This window comes from Falco biarmicus, chromosome 1 (genome assembly GCF_023638135.1).
Source record: "Falco biarmicus isolate bFalBia1 chromosome 1, bFalBia1.pri, whole genome shotgun sequence".
Lineage (NCBI taxonomy): Eukaryota > Metazoa > Chordata > Aves > Falconiformes > Falconidae > Falco > Falco biarmicus.
In genome coordinates, this window is record NC_079288.1 from 119,849,591 (window position 1) to 119,865,795 (window position 16,205).

At 35.1% G+C, this 16,205-nt stretch overlaps 1 protein-coding gene across 4 annotated transcripts in view; it reads right to left on the minus strand.

Annotated features, from left to right (window-relative positions):
• The window catches only part of INTU (inturned planar cell polarity protein), a 55,651-nt gene that overhangs the window by 5,803 nt on the left and 33,643 nt on the right, over positions 1-16,205 (minus strand). For all 4 annotated transcript variants that reach the window (XM_056324426.1, XM_056324417.1, XM_056324435.1 and 1 more), the window contains exons 5-14: positions 14,564-14,682; positions 11,913-12,002; positions 11,273-11,350; positions 10,322-10,511; positions 6,158-6,211; positions 4,862-4,924; positions 3,601-3,822; positions 2,612-3,034; positions 1,976-2,073; positions 1,033-1,222 (exon numbers count right to left, since the gene is read on the minus strand). In XM_056324426.1, coding sequence (XP_056180401.1) covers positions 1,033-1,222; positions 1,976-2,073; positions 2,612-3,034; positions 3,601-3,822; positions 4,862-4,924; positions 6,158-6,211; positions 10,322-10,511; positions 11,273-11,350; positions 11,913-12,002; positions 14,564-14,682 — 1,527 coding nt within the window. The remainder of the gene's footprint in view (positions 1-1,032; positions 1,223-1,975; positions 2,074-2,611; positions 3,035-3,600; positions 3,823-4,861; positions 4,925-6,157; positions 6,212-10,321; positions 10,512-11,272; positions 11,351-11,912; positions 12,003-14,563; positions 14,683-16,205) is intronic.

Below are 16,205 nucleotides of genomic sequence, written 5' to 3' on the forward strand. Positions count from 1 at the left end.
TGACAATAAAAATCAATCGTGCAATTAACAAAACTGACTTTTAGCAAAATAAAGTGTGCATTGAACACAAAAGGTCTGATCTGGATGGAGTATCTCATAAATGGATTCTTATACCCAGTGTTTAAATGTATGCGTTACTACTACCATCTTTCTCCAGATAGACCATTTGAGGTAAACAGATATTTTTAATCAAACACAAGGCAATACAGTTGCTGACATCAGTTCTGTCTATTTTTAAGTCTAATCTAAATAGCAATACCCACATAAAGCTCTGGCAGCTGGCATCGGCTTCAGCCCACAGCTAGAGCAAGGTTCAAACGGCCATCTTTGTAAAGGGAAAAAGCCTTGCCTGTTCCAGCATGCCAGCTAATCTAAAAAGAGATCTGGCAGCATAATTAAAAGGAATTGATTGTTATAGCCAGGGTTTTTTTCGACCACTACACATGTGAACAAATGATTACAGACATTAGTGGATGGCAAATGTATAAGCGATCCTGAGTAGCACTGAGACCAAAGACACCAAGTGTTCAGACACACTGACAGCACGGTGAGGGGAAATAGCAGTCACTGCTCATATGAAAATTTTCTGGGGAAAAAAAAAAAAAAAAAAAAAAAAAGGAGTGCCTGAATTTCTTTTTGTTGCCAATCTGAAATCCCTTCCCAGAATTAGAATGGCTAAACACCCTCCCCTTTGCTACTTACAGTTTCTGAATCCAGCATGTGAAACTTTTTGCTACGTTACAAACAACAGTCCTAATATGAAACAGAGTAAGAGTATACTATACTGGAGACATGGGAAGATTTATTTTGAGGGCATTTTTGGTGGGAAAGAAAGCCATAATGCGTACTTGGCTGGATGGTCAGAGAAAGAACCTGCCCATAACAGTGAAAGTATTAGAAGCTTTAAAAACAACCACATACATGGAAATACACTTGCTAGTGAATTATTTAAATAACCAAGTGAAAACAATCTTGAAATGCTGAGTTAAGAATGTAAATATAAAAACAGGAAAAAATCAAAAGCTTCCATACTTCTTTCCTCATGGACTGCTGAAAAACGGAACGAATTGAAAGACAGCAACGATAGAAATTCTCAATTAACTGAGGATGGATGGAGCCACCAAGCCGTGCTACTTCTTTGTGGGTTGGAGTAATAAAGATTCCTTGCATCGTTTCCAAAGTTAAATAGTGGAAGAGGGTATTCTCAGGACCAGAAGTCAACCTTACAAAAAAAAAAAAAAAGAAAAAAAGAAAAAAAAGAATTAATTTAATCCTAAAATAACTTTGAAAGGCATTTCAGTTAAACAACATATACTTTTGTTTCTTAGGAAGTAATTGTTTTTCTGGTGACCGCAATAGTTACAGACAATAGAGATACAGATACTCAAAAGGTGTCTATTTCCACATGGTGGAAATCTTGCTAAATTAAAAAAACCCGAAACCAACAAACCGAAAAACTATGGTACTAGTTAGGTATTGCACTTGTGTTCTCAAAAATTCTCACCACCAAAAGGAAAGGGGAAATAAAAGCGTTGGGTGTGGGTGTGGGGGGGAGTAAAAGCTTTCTTTAGAGCTCAAGCAAAACAGCAGAGCAGACTGCGCTGTCACAAGCAACAGGTGGGAACCGGGAAGATCATGACTTCTTTGTCCTTTGTACACCTACCTAGAGATACTGGAAAGGCACAAAGTGTGTATGTGGCCCAAAAATGCTTCTGTTTGAACTTTCAAGGTCACATATATGTGGGACACGTGCATACATTCTACTGACACACACTTGAGAAAGTTATCTTTTCTAATTAATTTCTTCATTTAAGAGTGTCACTATTTGAGAATCCTCACACAGCAAAGTTCTGGTTAGAATAAAATTATGCAGGGACTTCTGTAATCTATTCATAAACAGATTCAAACTCATATTCAAAAAATGATCCAAGTATGACCTTAAAAATTAAATACTTAATACAAAATAATTTCTTACTTGATAGCATTAAGAAGTTCTGTATCTTTCTCTGAAAGGTTCTTTTTGAGGTTTCCTAAATGAAAAGGATTTGGTAGGGTATGTTTTTTTCTAGTGGCCTGAAAAACAAGCAGATAGATGAACTAACAGAAAACGCAGCTATCAAAAGAACAAAATCAAACCAACAAATCACCTACAAGGAAAATAATGTATAATTTTTAAAAAGGCAAAAAAATTCCATCAACTTATATAAATGTAATTTATAGCCTATTTTAGACTAAAATGTGTTAGAAGCGGTTGCACAATTGTACAGCAATTTGTTATGACAACTTATGTTTACGCCATTGTTATTGTGGGGATATTCTCCAATTGTTTCTGCCGATTCCAACACAGCTGTGCCCACTTCAGTCACTGAAACCCCCAAATATTTACAAGCAATAATAAAATAAAAAAATGTGATTGCTCTGAGGCTGACCCAAAGCTTCCCAAGGCAACAGCAGTATATTCTACCGAATTCATGACTGCTTAGGTTTATTCTTCTATAGTATGCTTGGTTGTTTTGGTTTTTTTTTAATAGTTACTTGAGTGAGTTTTTAAAAGAATTGCCTCCTCCCCTGCAACCCACCAGAACCTTATCAATTTTCCTTGTTCTCTGACCTGATCCACTATAGATTGTGGATTACTGCTTTCCTCTTCCACAGGACCTTCGTTACCGTGGTCAGATCCTACACTGTTTCTTGTAGGGCTTGGCTTACGTGTCGTTAAAGAAGAGTCACCAAACAGGGTCCTTCTGCTTGCCAGAGTGGTTACCGATTTGGAAGTATTTTGCAGCTTACTTAGGATGGGTGAGGTGGTCAAGCTCTCCAGTCTGTCACGTGTTGCAGGAAGGAACCAGTCAGCACAAGATAAAGGTGGATTGGAAGGAGAATCCAGCCGTTCCTCTATGCTGGCATCTAATCCTTCCAGCTGAAGTATAGTAGCTTTGACCTGATCCACATATATACAGTCTGGTCCTGGATTCCCAACAGCTTTTGAGGCACAGCCTCCTGCCTCTAGCAGGACACACAGCATGAAGTTTCTCTGTAAATACCGAGGTATCAACATTAGCCTTTGGCTTAACATACAGTACGTGCTGTGTTATATTTATGTCTCATATTATACTTGGGCAAAATACAGCACTACGTTCAGCACTCCTTCCTCATCCCCGGAGGAGTTACTTTTTTTTTTTCCTAATCGAATCACATCCAAGGAGATCTTTCTGTTGTCACGTTAACTTAATGATGCAAATGTAAAAGCTATCACTTAGAAACTCAGCTGTTTGCTTTAAAAAAAAGAGCTCACATTAAAAACCCAAACACAGTTCTGAAATGAGTTGCCTGAAAATACCAGATCATGAAAGTAAAAACATAATTAAATGAAGACGCATAAAAATAATGAGAATTTATACTTAAACTTGCAAGCTTTACGAATGTATAAATAATACTACTCTCTTGAGGAATTATATCCCATGAGACAGCTATAATATGAATATTTGGTAAAATTGCTAAATAAAATGCATGGGAAATGTTGCTCTTACTTAGTGACAGACAACACAGAATGACAAAACAGAGCATCAGAGAACAGACATATTGCAAACGTTAACTTACCAAGCCAACTATGAGTAAAAAGTATCTGGCTTCAGGTTCCCTATATCCTGTAAAACTCGAAACTTCACATGGCTGGATATGATGATGTGGAAATACTTCCCGCCATATCACTAACTGACCAATCTTCTGTTCTGCTGCCAAGGGTAACAGACAATAGTGCCGACAATATAAACCTATATCAATAAGATCTTCCTTTGGCAAGTGATTACCAATCAAGTAACCCTTAATTAAACACAGAAAAGGAAGTGTATTCAGTAAGAAATAAAACACCACCACTTAAAGAGTACTTTTCATATAAAGATATCCATGCTCCACATGCATTAAGATTGTAAGCTTTTTGGCCAGAGACTGTTTTTCTGATATACAGTTGTACAACAGATAACACTGAGCTTTTGCATCATATCTGAAGAACCAAAACACTGAAATATAAACAAATAAAACATCAGCATATATGCAAGTTATTAAAGGCAAGCTGGGAAATGCACGGCTTCAACAGCTTGCAAAACAGCTACAGAGTTAAGGTGCTTTAATTCTCTCTCAAATATATGGTGCTTTCACTAGAATTACTAAAATTTCCAAAGAAGACACATTACAGTGGTGTTCCTAGCACTAAGGGCATTACAGTTAAAGTGCTGTCATGGTAGACAGTGTGCAGTTCCATTTGTGCTAATAGTTTAGTCTCATAACACTACTAGCACAAACAACAATTGCATGATGAAATCCTTAAAATGTACATTTCCTTAACGCAAAGGCTGTTGTCTTCCTCTTTTTACTGTTGAATACAGTGACTACATTTAATAAAAATAAATTTACAAATGAGGCCAAAGTGAAAAAAGCTGTCAATACAGTTTCTCAAATCTTTGTTTTAAAGACAGACTAAAGATAGATCACCTGTTATCTTTACTAAAAAATGGCAATGAACAAAAAAAAAGCGCCTATTAGAATATCATACAGTCTCACATTTGAATTGACTCTAGTTACTTCCTTATTACTGTCCCTCTCCAATCCTTGGATCATACGCTGCAAAATTCCCGTAAGACAGTTTCAAACAAGTATTTTGCTCTTACTGATACATATCACTTCCTGACTTCAGTTTTTTCTGTTATGGTGTTTGTGGTTTATGTCTGTTACTAGAAAAACATATTTAAAGCAATCATACAATTTTTTTATGTTTGTGAGGTTTTGCAAAGGGTTACTCCATGACTGTGTTAGATCTCCAGATGCATTTGCCTAATCTTTAGACCTTAATCACTGATACTACCTTGTAGAAGAGACAAGCACCCATAATCATATATAATCTTCTCATGTCGTAATAATCTTCAGACTGTGAGAAAAAAAATCATGGTATAGTTTTTCATTCAGAATTGTTATTTTATTTACTAAATGCAAGTCAACTAATTCCAGCAAATGGTAATCAATATCTTATTTAATACTTTCATTTTTGACCACTTCTTATTGTCAATGTCAGTTAACACTGAACAGTTAAGTGGAATACCAAGCTTTTAGCCTCTATTATTGATTTTCATGTCACTACAATTTTCTCTAACAATTTTCAGCTCAAAATTTCCTGATTAGTTCTTATCTGTAGATAAACTATTTTTAAGATACGCAAATTCTCAGGGTTCTTAACAGCAAAGTAGCTGAAGCATAAGTACTGACACCAGAGGCCCTCCTAGAGTAAAACATCCAACTCAAAGCATTTTTTTCCATTATTTGACATTTTACCCAAAATATAGCCATTCATTGATCTATTAATCTAGAAGCCCAGTGCTCTCAGATTGGTAACACTATCTTTAGGTAGATATAGTGTATTTTAAATTAAGTGGGTGCAAGCAATTTCTGTGCAATAAACTACAACTTATAAATTTGCTTTTTGTAAATAATCATCCAGGTTGTTTATTACAGCGATTCTTTCTTTTTTATTCTTTTGCAAGATGGGCTATATGTCTGCCTACCTCGTATTTTAGGTTTTAAGAATCGTTAAGCATATTTTGTAATTAAGAATACTTATGCCCCAAATTGTTATGCTAAAGAGGTGATCAGTACAGTAAAGAGCACACACAGCAAGTGACACAAGTAAATTACTATCTTCTCCTTTAACAGTATTAAAATTATGCATAACTTGTAATTGTTTTCTGTAAACTGGAAAATTAAGTGCTTTGTGCTCCATATAAGTTTTCAGGTTTATTCACAATTGCTTGGGAAAGAGACAGTTATCTATACAAAAAAAGAAATGTAACAACTATCAGCTATGCTGAAATTAGAGTGTCCTTGTAGACATCCCATGGGCTTAAATTATAGTAAATCATGGCTTTTCAGTGACTAACCCCTGTAGGGTTATAAGACAATTATAATGTTAATCATGGAGAGAAATTCAGGTAAACAGAATGGGTAAAATTAAGCTTAAACCAAGAATAATACAGTATACTTTTGCTTTGACTCTCACTTGATTAAAAAAAGTGGACTAGTTTGGAATTAGTGCTTTTTTAAACTACTGAATATGACACCAAGGTAAAGAGATACAGTGCAATGCAAACAACAAAAAGAAAATGTTTACCAGCTCTGCAAAGTCAGCTGCTTCCAGATCACTCAGTGCTGTGTCAATTTCCATCTGAAATATTTAAACAGTATATTTTAATAGAGATTTCCAACACAGTAACTTACAATAATAGCATAGTTCACTCTATCTTGCTAGTCTCAGAAGATTAGGATTCATAAGTACAAAGTGAATAGATAAAAATTTGCACATGCTTTTCAGTAGTAATATCATGAACACCTCTATTCAACAGATTTAAAGAAAAATCCTTAATTTCTGTGTATTTTCCTCTTCTTTGAAACTGTAAAATTTCTCTGCTTGTGTTGAACGCACCGTTTGGTATAAAGGAGATGTCACTCTTTCAGCATGCTTTAAAACATGAAGTCTAGAGACTACCCCTTGAAGGCTATGGAGAACTCTGAAATCTGGCAAGCTATTGTATCCAGCTGAGTTATTAGAAAAACCTTTTTCACAATGGATTTAGTTTTTGCCTCTATGGAAATTGCCAAAAAACTCTCTCACACATTATCTTTGTTCTACTGAAACTGCTTTAAACTTGCTTATTTCTCTAACTACAAGAGTGATTGTTAATATACATTTTACTTAAAATACTTTCCTTTAAAGAACATGGTACTAGCCACTGAAGTTCATGACATAAACGTGCTACTTCGTGAAAAGAACCTAAACCCCATCATTACAAACTTCTCGGGCAGTATTAACAGGCTGCCTCTAATTGAAATACAGCCAGATTTTCAGAGAAATGTCAGTGAGGCTGTTGGCAGCTGACAACTAACCAGTCTCTCAGCTTTTCCCCAGTTAAAATTTAAAGGGCTTTCTGCCCAATAAAGAACTGACATTTTTTGTTTTATATTCCTAATAAAGATCTTCATCAAAACTTAACTGGAAGTTTCATCTTCTGCAACAAAATTCTTCTGGAAAATGTGGATGATCTCAGACAATTTTGGAAAGCTAAGTCTGTATTATAAATATCAATGATGTTGTTTTCTAAATCCCTTTAAACCCCACAATTTTACAAGAAAGAAACAATCTGCAAGCTCAAGTAGAGAGCAAAGTGTAATTGATACAAATAGTTACAAATATTTTGGGTATATCCACGAAAGAAAACTCTCAGTTCAAAATTTCCCAGCTGCTTCATTTGCATTAAATCATGGCAAATAATCATAAAACAAAAACCCTCTACCATGACAAGACTAACATATTCTAAACATCATTCCATCTTAACGAAACTTCTTTTTTCCTGTGAAATTTTGCAAAAACTGCCATACATGTGTTGACTAATATGGTATGCAAAAAACTCTTCACACGATATGAAAAATAATGTCCTTGTTATGGAGTTGGAAATATTTCAAGATCACAAAGGCAAAAATGAATCCTACGTGCACTGATATTCAAGGGGATGGAGAATGAAAATGCAGTGAGTCTTTCTTTCATCCACTTTAGACCCTCAAGTGAAATGACTGATAATCTAACAGGTCCACTGTGCCTTACTACAACATCTGATATTTAACATTTCTTGAATGAAGGACAAGATATCAAATATTACCAAACTGCAATTTAAGTACACGTGATGTGGGGAAAATTACCCTCTCAACTGCAATCACAGATATTAGAGGTTTTATATGATATGTCAAATGATTGCTCTACATAGAAGTGTTCCAATTTTACAGTATGTCTGTCTCAGTAAAGGCCAGCAGATTTAAGCAGTAGTTAGCTACTTAGTCATATGCTTAGATCCTTGAATGACACTGCATTTCATTAAATACCTACAGCGCAGGTATTCTTTATTTGAGCTAGTCCTTACACTTCAGGTTGTCTTCATAGGTAATGCAGATGAAGCCACAGGAGTCTTGAGGCATGATTCATCTAATACTAAAGTAAACAGCTGAAGCTCCGTAGTTGAATTACTATTAAAGTACCAGATATTCCCCATTAAATAATAAGGAGATTTCAGGAGTAGCACCTCAACTGTAGTAATTTATGTAATAGCTTTAAAAGAAGGTGAGATGGTTTCTACCTCAAGTTGCTACAAATTCAATAAAGAAGCCTCATTTTGCCTCATTTTTAACTTTATTTTGCTAAGAGGCTAAAGACCCAATTAGGAAAAAAAAAACCCCTCTATGGGATTAAAATGAGAAACATTAGTAAAACCTACAATGGAATAACAACTATGAATACTGATGAGATTACAGCAATTGGAAGGAAAAAAAAAAAAGCCAGGAGATAGCCAGGGTACTTGTATTACCAGCCCTGCTTAAATTTTTGCTTTAGCGCTCTATAAAATAATTTCTTGTGGATGCATTATTTATCCAAGCAGACTATACTGTCTTCCAAAAATAGAGCTTTTCATTTAAGACAACCAAGAAAATGGGGGGGGGGGGGCAGGGAAGAGAGCTTTCCTGTACTCTGTGCCACACAAAAGTCCCCGAAGGAAACTTAAACCCAATCATTTCACAATCACCATGTCTTGAAAGTACACTTCGATTTCTGTACTTCCAGTATAATTGAAAATAAAGCAGGAAACTGCACCTAGCAAGACTCAGTTATCTTCAACTGAACCTACTGTCAGATCAAACCATGGTTTAGCAATGCTTTACATGGAACACATAACCCCTTAGGTAGTGATGCTAACTCACTTTATAGCAAACTGTAACATGAAAACAGAGAAAAAAAATATTGGAAACTACAAGCTCTGTGAAAGAGTAAAGGAAGTCTTCTGGTTCATTTCTAAATACACAATTGTGTTATTTAATAATACATTTTTAAAAAAATTATATATATATTAAAAGATGATCTGGATACACATCAGAAAAAAAAATATACAAGAAAAAACATTTTAGAGGAACTTTCTGTACCTGAGACACAACTATCAACTTTTGTGGTAAATGTAATTTCATAAATTTTTTCCTCTATGTACATCCTTGGCTGACTGTATCCTGTTCACTTGACAGAACTTACTACATTAATAAAAGGTATTATAATAAGCTTGTCTGCCAACTACTAGGATTTGCTTATCTGTGCAGACCCAAACTATGCTGGAACTGGGTTACAGAATCTGCCCCCCAGTAAGACAAAGTTTTTCTAGTTGCAACCCGTGTTGCAGACTTTGTTTTGCACAATTAAATCTGAATTCAGTTTTGATTTTGTGTAATTGAAATAGATATATAATTCCAAATAATACCATAAATACTAAACAAAACCACATAAGACCATGTATGTTGGTCTCTGCTATGTTCAGCAGTATGGTTCCACTGCTGAAATCTCCTTAGGATTGATTTCTCTTGTACAAAGTTGTTACAATTGTTTCAAATCTGAGAAATATCACCTTCATCTATCTTGGTCTAACAATGTCAATTCTAAGGTGTATGTGAAAAACCACTTCACAGAAGACTTGCCAGAGATTATGCATCACATGTATAAAATCTATTATTTTTATTTAAAAATATTACTTTACTAATAATTATCCTAATGATCCCTATTTTAACTTCCTAATGTCATCAAAATGAAGGCTTAAGACTGAAAGCTATAATGCTATTTACTGTGATCTAGCTTTTGTCTTACTACTGCTTAAAGCACAATCCGATTTCTGATTGGGAGGTAACCAGACAGTGAGTTGGTGCAGAAAAGCTGTACCTATATGATGTCAAACAAGTGCTGTATGGGTACTTATTTTGATTCTGCAACAGGCATTTATAACTCTCCTAAATATCTAGTTATGCATGAGCTTCTGCAGTAGTATTTTCTACCTAGAAAAATACTTCAATGGTCAAAATCAAACATAAACCTACATACCAGGGGCTGCTTTCCCTACTGCATATGCTAGCTGTTAGAGAGGTTGTGGGGTATGCACGTATAGATGTTTTTTATTATAATTTTTTTTTACATAAAATGTAATTCCTTTGTCATCACGTTCTCTTCATAGATTTAGACTTCCTAAAGTCACCAAACTACACTCATGATAGCAGTGTTTCCTGTGGGAATGACTGTGTAGTTCCAAATACGCAAATGATTGTGTAGTTCTTAAATAAAGGATCCTATAGAAAATGGGTGGTCTGGGACGGGCAAAGCACTTATGTAAATTACACAATAACAGCAGAAGATGCCCGCATCAATTTTCTTGGCTTTCCATATACAAGTCTTTCTAGAAAGATCCAAAAATGACATTACCTTGACTTCCTGAGGCAATGTCAGCCAGCGCAAGCCTGGGAGACTGTCTAAGAATAATGCACTGCAGGTATCATAGTGTTGAGCACTTGGGCTGGCATTTGACTTGAGTCTTGTAGGCTGAAGTGCACGCTGGAAGAACAGGTTGAAAAAATGATCCAGGCAAGAAACATTTTCCACCTGGCAAAAAGCACTGAACAAACATGAACTCCAAGTTAGAATAACATTCAGACACATGTAGCTTGTTTATATAACCTTCTGTGCTACAGAAGTCTCTTTAGAGCATGACACTACATTTAGATTTTTTTTTCTTAACATTCATTTTAAATATAAAAAATCCCACTAGGCCCATATCCAGGCAGTACCTACAAACAAAGAAAAAATCCGAAGCACCATAGATGTCTTAGACCAACTGAAGATGAGACAATGATCAGCTTCATCCTTTTGGAAATTAACATCTTTCTTTTTCTTTCTCTATGGCATATGCACTTTAACCCTGAATTGAAAGCAAGCATACGAACAGCCTACCTTGGCAATTTTGTTTAGGTTATAGTCACACTGAAAATTTTCTGGGTGATTTCCAAATGCAGAGAAAGACAGCTACTCTGCCAAATGAAGTTGAGAATTCTGGAGTGTTTACTTTATTAAAAATACAACACTGATTCATATGTACGTTTTACAGATGGTGCTTTAACACAAAGGATAACATTTGCAGAGTGCTGTTGACAACCACAGTGACTTAGATTTAACCTAATCTAAGGACAAAACTTTCTGAAGTAACACAGGCTGTTTAAAAAGAGTCTTAACAGTGTTGAGACTGACACAAAAAGGCAAGAACAGAATTCCGTTTTTTTGCAGAAGTGTAAAGCAACATGCAAAGAAATTCCATGTAAGCATTAAAATTAATGCTATTTTTCAATCAGCATCAATAAAAATACTTCTGAAAGAACTCACCTGTCTAAAGAACTGTACATAAATTTCAATGTCCTGACAACATCTTCAATCATGTTCCTCAGCTGAGAAAGTGGCACACTAAAAAATAAAAATTCAAACGTACAGCTATGTTTATAACATTTTTACTATAATTAAGTGTAGTCATATTTTGAAAAGCTCTATTCTCAAATAGTGACATAGTGGAAACAAAAAATTCTTAACTGGACTGCACAACAGATTTCTTCCAAGTGACTTGCCCATGATGACACAGACAGTAGTAAAGCTGGGGGGGGGGGGGCGGGAAAAGGAGGGGGGAAAAAAAAGGTCCTCCTAGGACACATAAATATGTAATATTACTGCTGTTATTCGGTAGTCTCTAATCAGAACCTGACTTTACCAAACACTCAAAATTACTGTTTTCTAGCCTACACATATTTCTGAGATCTTATGAGACCTCATTCCGTTTAGAAGAAAAAGAAACTGTAACAATGGATATATAAAAGATGCAAACAAAGTCAATCAAAAAAGTGGGATCACAGGTACAGAAACTAATTATAGTAAAAAGAGTACATTGTAAGCCCTGCCTGTCTTGCTTTTTTTGATACAAGAGTACAATATAAGGACACACAAGAGGAAACAAACCATTCTACTTCAAACTTACTTTTCTTCAGGAAGGCCAATTACAAGCAACTTATCACATTCTTTCCAGTAAACAACTTGAACCAGTTTTCCGCACAAGAAGAGCGAGGAACTACGAAAATTAAACCAGAAGTACTTCTGTTAACACTGTGAAGTTATAGAAGACCACCACTATAAGCCAGAATGATTTATAAGTATTTTGTATGCAAAGTCTTGTGCTCATGTATAATCACATGCATGCAGCTGGGCTAGGTAATTGTATTAATTAGAACTCAAAGACTCTCTGATTCCTGTTCCAAACAGATCACGCCAGTAGTAATGTTTTCAAGTATACAAATGTAATGGTTGAACAGGCACTACTGAAGAGCTACAGTCATCTTCTGAATGATTCAGATGCTCTTTAAAGGTCTTCCTGCCTAGCTTTTAATACAATCAACTTAGAAAATGAATGTCATTTCAGATCACATTGAGGCAACTGGAGGTACTAATGAAAGTTCTGAACATAGCAGTCACTCACAAAATCATTTAAAAAGACTCTATATACATTCTGACAACAAGCTCAAGAGGTATTTGAACACATTACCTGTGTGATAAACATAAGCTTGAACTCTTATGCTATCTCCTTGTATAGAAAATTGCTCTGTAAGGCTCAGCAATCCCAGAAAGATGTAGAGACAGAGTGGATTACAACATGAAACAGAATTAGACCCAATGTTCTAATTAGCAGTAAAGCTCACATTATGCACCTGATTATCAGATTCAATGTACTGGTTGCTGCTAAAACCAAGGTCTGTAAATATCCTGATCACTAAGTTTACATCAAAACCCCACCTCTCTTACTATCACGTTAGAGATTTTAAATAACAAGATAACACTGCTGCAAAGTGAAAGAAGGATAACTTAAGTTTATGCTGAAAAGATTCAAGAAATTAATTTTTAGGACACGGCTCCAGAATTAACTTGCTTCACCGATTCTCTCATACCATAAAATTGATGGTACTGAATAAGAGAAATGTCATTTCATTAGTTAAGAAATACCTTAGTATTTCCACAGGTCACCAGAAAATTTTTGTTCTTCACGTAACCAAAAGTGCTTTCCAAACAAAACAAATTACATACTTATAATGTAATTAACTATAAAGAAATAAACATCTCCCATCCCAAAAGACACACAATACGTGTGCAGACAATAATCGTGATTTACTTTTCTGACAGAAAAAGCTTCATAGGAGAGCTGAGGACTATCTATTCTGTTTTTGGAAGAGATGAGGCAGTCCACAGAAACCAGCAGAAGTGCCTTTGTATTTCTAGAACTCAAAAATGGGAAATTGAGAACCTTAACAGGAAAGGTGAATCTATGCTATCATGGATTTCTGTATTATTTTATGATCTGTACCCATGATATCAGCAGAAAAATAACAGATTGATTTGTCATTTGGATGTGTTTGAAAATCTGGACAATAATAATGCATAAACATTTAAAAGAGGTTAACATACCTCAGTGCTAATTAATGTGGCATCACATTAAAATACTGGTATATGCAAAAGATCAAAAGCCTGCATTTGATACCTGCTGCTAACATGACTTTTAGGAACTCATTAACTGGAAAGTTATAAGCATGGTTAAAGCGCAGTCTTAAAACTTCTTATTCAAAATAGCAGGATACTAACAAGTCTGAGAAAAAAACAAATTAAAAACAAATGTAAACAAAAGTAAATTAGCCAGGATTAATTTTCTGGTAAGCAAAAATATTCAAGAGCTCCTTTTAAGGAAAAATTTATCAGTGGAAAACCGAACTTTAATATATCAAACAGGCTTTTTGCCTTTTGAGGAATTCCTTATTATTGCCAATGACATTCACTACTGCTTGCACTGTGTATTTCTGGGCCTGAAGTCCCACTTGCATTTGGCTTTTTTATACCCATCTAGGTCTTGTGTCTTACACAGGAGGCACTGATGTGCTGAAGGAAATCTTGCCAGAGATCCTCAGGAGCTGCAAACTCATGTACTGATTCTCAATGGGAAGAAGTGTGAAGTGGAAAAGTGATACCTGCTATCTCACTTCTAATTATTCCATCAGAAAACCATCTACCTTTACATATTCAATAATCTCCTGACATATCTCCACCACCCCTATGCTGCTCTAGAAACTCAGGAGTGTTTTTTTTTTTTTATTAGACTTCTTACTAGAGTCCTGGTCTGTAGATATCAAAAAATCTTTCAGATGTTCCAAGTTGAATGTGAAATGAAATTAATTTAAAAGTAGCAGGCATTCATGAATTTAACTGAATTACATTTTATCTTTTAAAAATTTGTTTTAAAATTTGTTGAAGCTGTTGTAGAATTTCCAGTTTGCCATAGTACAGTGCCACAAAATCTCAGGTTAGGTAAGAATGTTTTAAGAGGTCTAAGAAGGGACCTAAAAACAATTTCACTGAACTAAAAAATCCTAGTCATTGCCACCCATGACAAAGAAATTCCCCCAAATCAGTGTACACCTGGGCTGAGCAGTCCAACTTCAGGCACGCTGTTCAAGTTAAAAGATTACTGCCTAACAGGCAGAGTCACTCCTGTTTTGTCTAGAACTTGACGCATGACCCACGCGTGGTTTTCTGAACACATATGTATAAAATAATAAAAGTAGTAATATGTTACATTTCAAATACTTTTACCTGATAATCTGGGTACCAGTAACACTTTCCAGTATGTCAGACAGTGTGAGAAATATTCCTCTCACATTTTTCAGTTTTTGGGACGCTTCTGATATGGGGTACCGATAAAGAATTTCTTGCTGTGAAGAAAGTAAAGCTGTTTGTTAAGCAAGTAAAACAAAACCAAAAATCACAAAACAAAACAAAAAACCCCTACCCAAACCCCACAGCTAACAAGATTAAAAGGGTTTTTTTCTGGCATCATTTTTTTTTTTTTAACTGTGAAAGCTTTTATCATATACTTTCACATGGTAAAAGCAAGCAGTGGTCTCCACTGGCATACTGGAAAGTTCTAAAATGCACATGAATATTTCTGACATTTTTAACTTTTCTATTTTATAGGAAAGTAGGACTTATTTAGAATCATTATTATATGGAGAAACATAAAATGACAAACAGTATGGCCACTGCCTTTTAGAGCTTAAAGTACACTGTTAACAAATCTGATTTCAAGAGATATCTAGTGTTTGTATGGTTGTTTCAGTATTGTGGTTTAGATCTTTAAAACCAACAATACAAAGCCTCCAATCTCTCTATATAACCCTACTTAATTTGCTTTACATGTATGGCACAAAACATAACTGAGCTATATACGCAAACAACATGTACACCATTAACAATTTTATCACCAAGCCTCTGACCCTTTGTATCTGCAAACTCTTAAAAAAGTCATCTCAAAACTGAAGATCAGTAGAGAGAAACATTTGTGGCAATTATTTTTCTTTTTCTAGCCAGTTCTTTAAAATATTTTTTTTAAATTATTTTCAAAAATCTTATATTTATTATTTCCACAATCATAAAAATGTAGTAATAAGCAAACATATGATTCCCTCGTGTTTATTGCTTTCCGCCAAACCATGACGGGCCAGAAATAATGCATGTAGCATTAAGCATAATCAGTGCAAAGAGTATAGTGAATTATCTTTCTACACAAACAAAAGAAGCATAGACATGACTTAACTTTCCCATTTATGTCACTAAGCACAGCCAGCACCAACACCCACTAGAAAATTTTCCTTCACCAAGATTAAAAGAATGTAAAGTTTCATTACTGAAGGACCTGGCAACTCTTCATTCTTATCCAATTTAATTAGCTCTATTTTTAAGTACTCATTAGTGACAAGGATTATTTTTTTCTTGAATCAATCCCTCACTGGCAAACCCCCTGCCATTTTCTAATTACAGCACTACAAAGGGTTAGAAAGAGCCTTTTTTTCTCCTCACTGTGAAGTGGGGCCTTTACACAGAATTCATTTGAGAATTATCTGTACACTTTCCCAGGGGAAGAAAAGACAACTGTAACAAAAGGTCACAGCTGTATCACATATATATGTATATATAGACACACACACATATATATGTGAGCTTGCAAGGTTCAGCTCATACCACCATACAAGAGCAGCTGTTGTCAGAGCAAGGCGAAAGTTCATAGGCCAATTACAATGGAAGTAATAAATGAGAAGTAGTTCATTTCTTAAAAAGTGTAAATGCTGCCTCAACCCGAAAAACCCCAATCTGGACAGACTACCTAAACTAATGGCTTATCAAACAGCTTCCCTTTTTTATGTTTATTTTACTAATTTCTCAAACTGAGCCTAAATAA